Source organism: Austrofundulus limnaeus, unplaced genomic scaffold (genome assembly GCF_001266775.1).
Source record: "Austrofundulus limnaeus strain Quisiro unplaced genomic scaffold, Austrofundulus_limnaeus-1.0 Scaffold707, whole genome shotgun sequence".
NCBI lineage: Eukaryota > Metazoa > Chordata > Actinopteri > Cyprinodontiformes > Rivulidae > Austrofundulus > Austrofundulus limnaeus.
The window spans coordinates 142,096-146,513 of NW_013953109.1; the positions used below are offsets into that span (position 1 = coordinate 142,096).

General features: G+C 35.8%; 1 protein-coding gene across 1 annotated transcript in view; it reads right to left on the reverse strand.

The window, feature by feature from the left end:
• The window catches only part of cfap58 (cilia and flagella associated protein 58), a 30,893-nt gene that overhangs the window by 19,777 nt on the left and 6,698 nt on the right, over nt 1-4,418 (reverse strand). Inside the window, exons 4-5 of the mRNA XM_014027994.1 lie at nt 2,609-2,803; nt 345-482 (exon numbers count right to left, since the gene is read on the reverse strand). Coding sequence (XP_013883448.1) covers nt 345-482; nt 2,609-2,803 — 333 coding nt within the window. The remainder of the gene's footprint in view (nt 1-344; nt 483-2,608; nt 2,804-4,418) is intronic.

Genomic DNA, 4,418 nt, shown 5'->3' on the forward strand with positions numbered 1-4,418 from the left:
AACGTTTCATTAGAGAAGAACCCGTCCAGAAGACCTATACAATTTTTTTCTTTTTGATTTTTTACCTGGATTACTGAGATGCATCAGGACATTCCCTAAAACTTGTCTTGAAACATTTTTTTCAACATATTAATATTATTCTGTCAATAAAATTTACATTTGTTTCTGTAAAAAATTTCTGCCACCTTTTCTTTATATTTTATTCTTTCTTTCAAAAATCCTGCCATTTTTCTCTGAGTGGATCTAATACACAGTGCAACAAAATTATTTTCTCTTGTTTTCATTTTCAACGGCAGTAAAAATGTCCAAAGAGTAAAATATAAGTGTAGGTAAAATAGAAGTACTTTGAGCTGGTTGGTAAGCTGTTGGTTTTCCACAGAGAGGTTTTCTTTGGCCAGGGCCAGGTGCTCACACTCCTGCTGCAGTTTGGAGTTTTTTGCCTGGATCTGCTCCAGTTCCTTGATGGATCGCTCATAAAGGATCTGAGGATTGACAGGCCAGGTTTAATCATCCAAAAGCACACAAAGACACATTACTCACTCTGAATGATTACAGATAAACAGACTGGGTTTGTATTTTTCTCAATAAATTCAGAACTATCAACAACAGTTCACTTATTTAAAGCAGATGTTTGTATTTACAGTATAAAAAGGCWTTTTCTCACTGTCTGACATCAAATCAAAGTAAAACTTTCTTGTTAGTTCAGTTGGGAATCTCCAAAATATTTTAATGTGATTAATTTCTGAATAATGAGAAATAATTGTTTAATGACCATTTATTATGTTCTTCAAAGTCACATGTGTACACACATTTTCTTAGAATTTGGTAGTGTTGTCTTGAACTGTATTTGAGTTGAATGTTTTGGGTTTCTCTCCAAGGTTTCTCAGTTGGGACGACCCATTTGTGTCCAAGCTTCAACTTCCTGTGTATATTCATGTAAAGTTCTTTCTGCATCATTCCATCTGTCCTGTGAGGTTCACCAGTCTCTCCTACAGCAAATCACCCCCACACCATGATGCTGCCACCACCGTACCTCACAGTTAGAATGGTGTTCTCAGTTTCACACATTCATCATTTTCCCTCCAAATGTAACAATGGTTTTTATGGCCAAACAGTTGAGTTTTAGTGTCACCAGCTCACAGGATGTGTGTGTTTACAGACCTGACCGTTTCTGGTGCACATGGAATGATGTCTGCTTCCTTGTTGAGTGGCTGTTCAGTCAATGTTGGTCCAGAACAGCATCTTTTGTTTTTATGGTTGATATCCATGTTTTACACCAAAACTAAAGGAAACTCTCAGGAAAACAAACCAAACACCACTACTACCTGAGTGGTTTGATGCGGGACGTTCCATGTTATTTAGACCAGAGGTTCTCAAACTGGGGTCCCAGGACCCCCAGCGGTCCGCGAGCTGTATCTTGGGGTTCCTCAAAAAATTTCAATAAATTGTTAATTTGGTTTTTATTTAAAATACATGCATGTGGGGAACAAAACACTGATAAAACAAACACATTAAACCAGGGCTATTCAACTAAATCGCTCCGGGGGCCACAGTTACTGCCGGTCAACAGGTGAGGGGCCGAACATCCAACAATTAAAGTTATTATGTCAATAAACCAAGTACTACAAAGATCTGTTACCGTTTAATTAGTTTATTTTGCTGCATTTAATCATGAATACAACTTACAGAACCCTATAAAAGTAGTGATAATTACACATTATCAAGAACAAAAAGAACACATTTTACCTCCTATTTGGCATAAATAATATTTTGACATCTCTGACTTGCCAAATTTTTAAACCAATTTTATTTTCACTTTCATGATTTTATCTTTAACTGCTTGTAGTTTTAACTGTCTTGAGTGTTTATAGAAATGTTTTTTACCAGCTTGTAGCCAAGATTTAGATGCTTCTGTAGATACCAAACATGTCTATGTTAAACTAAAATAACTTAGAGTAATTAAAGTAGAAAACCAGGGGTTTGGGCTTAAAAGATGAATGAACCAGTTGGCGGGCCGAACTTTGGTCACTCGTGGGCCGGATGTGGCCTGCGGGCCGCCAGTTGAATAGCCCTGCACTAAACCAAACAAAAAATACTATTCCCCTGGAACTCAGTGGTTAAAATGCCAGTAAATTACTTTTAAAACAGCATGGGGTTTATGAGGGGCTGCCTGGAACATTTTCATCCTTGTAAGGGGTCCCCAGACCCAAAATGTTTGAGAACACCTGCTTCAGACCTTCATATAATTCCCTGAACAGATAAAAGTTTCTTCTTCCAACAGATGGAAATAGATTTTATGGATGAGACAGACTTGTGGACAATATTTCTCTTCCCGGTACAGAGGTATTTAATTTTTTTCCTGATTTATATTTATTTTTTGTCAGCTAACCTATCAGAAGTTTAAAAAGCCTGAAACATCTGGGCTGTCCCAAAATGTTCAACTACTGTGTAGTAATCTTTGTGTATACTTGTGTCTTTAAAGAAAGGTACATTTTTGAGCTTTTAAACTGAAATAAATCTGGAAATAGTGATGTATAACGGTAAAGTTTATTGTGAGATGATGTCAGACATGTCATTTTAACAATATATTCATGTCAGATAGGATTACCTTCAGCTCTTTGACTTTCTGCTCCTGTTTGTGCTGCTCCTCGTTGGCCTTCTGGACTTGTTGCTTCTGAGTTTTGATCTCAGACGTCCTGGCCTCCATGTCAGTGTGCAGCTGCTTCACCTCCTTCTCCAGTTTCTCCTTCAGACTTGTTTCTCTGGAAATCTCGTTCTGCTGGGTCTGAAGGCCCTGCTGCAGCTGAGGACAGAAACACAGTTTAGATGGGGTTTCTACATCAGGTTGTGCTGCCCCCTGGTGGACAAAAAGCAAAACACACCACTGGGCTGTGGAGAAATGATACTCAGGACATTTCTCAGGAAGAAAAACTCCTGCAGCTCATCTGAGTTTATATTTTCTCACAGCGCTCACGTCCTCTGCYGGGGTCCAAGCGCCAAACTCTGTCATTCATGTCAGTAAACCTCCTAATTTCACTCTGTCTTTGTGTGAGTCTCTCTGGGTTCAACTTGGAGACAGTGTTTGATTGTGTAGCTGTGGGGGGTGCTCTTTGAGTGTTAGATATTAAACAAAATAATGTCATTACAATGAAGAGAAATTTAATGATATTAATATGACAAATGGAGGATTCTCTATTATTCATTTTAATAGTAGAAGTATAAATGCAAATGTATTTAAAGTAAAAGGTTAGGGCTGGGCCATATGGCAGAAAAAATGATCACGATTAATTTTTTCATATCGTCCGATCTCGATTAATATCATGATTTTCTGTTAACCTAAAAGGTGACTGAGACGTGGCTCGATGATGAAAATATAAATAATGTTCACACTGAGGTATGGACTTTTTCATATCAACAGAAACAATAAAAGAGGTGGTGCAGTTGTTCTATTTCTTAATAATGAAATAAAATGTAAAATAAACAATAAAGCATCAATAATTGTTTATAATATTATGGGAATAATTACAATTGAAATAAAGTGCCTGTGACATGCATATTCTTCAAATACAAAAAGACATAGAAAACATTTATATTTAAGAAACTTTGCATAATACACACGATTTTACCCATTTTGTAACATAACTGGTATATTTTCCTTTGAAATTGGCTCATTCAAAGTGAAACAGGAAGTGACATCAAAGGGGAACTCTCTGTCTTTGTTTATCGAATCAATATTTTTTGAACTCTCACTGTTCTTCATCTCTCTGACAGTGATTTAAAATAACTTAAAGAATCATCAGATTCTTCTCTAGTCTGTGTTGTTGGCTGTTGTAACAACGCTCTGTTTACATGCTGACATTCCCCTTTGACATCACTTCCTGTTACCTCACATGCAAATATCTCAACAACTGTTCATCTCAGTGACGTGAAATTTATTTCTTTTGCATTATTTTTTCAATGTAATTTTTCCAAAAATGCATTCATATGTAGTACAAAAATTTGACAACACAGGCACTTTAAATACAAATACTAAAAAAATAAGTTGTGTACAGAGTTGTAAAGTAACTAAGAACAAATACTTCTTTACTGTACTTAAGTAGAATTTTTGGGTATCTGTACTTTACTTGAGTAATTATTTTTCAGCCTAACTTTTACTTCTACTTCTTAAATTTTTACAGTTATCTGTACTTTCTACTCATTACATTTTTTAAAAAGGTAAGAAGTAGAAAGTCGTTRCTCTTATTTCATTACAGCTTGTTGTTAAAAATATTATCCTCCTGGATAGAGTGAATTTAATTGTGGTTGGATGAGAAGTATAATATATATTATTCTGATCCTGTATTAGGGGTGTAAGAAAATATCGATACACTGAAATATCGCGATATTTCATTTCCCAATATTGTATTGATATTCTAAAG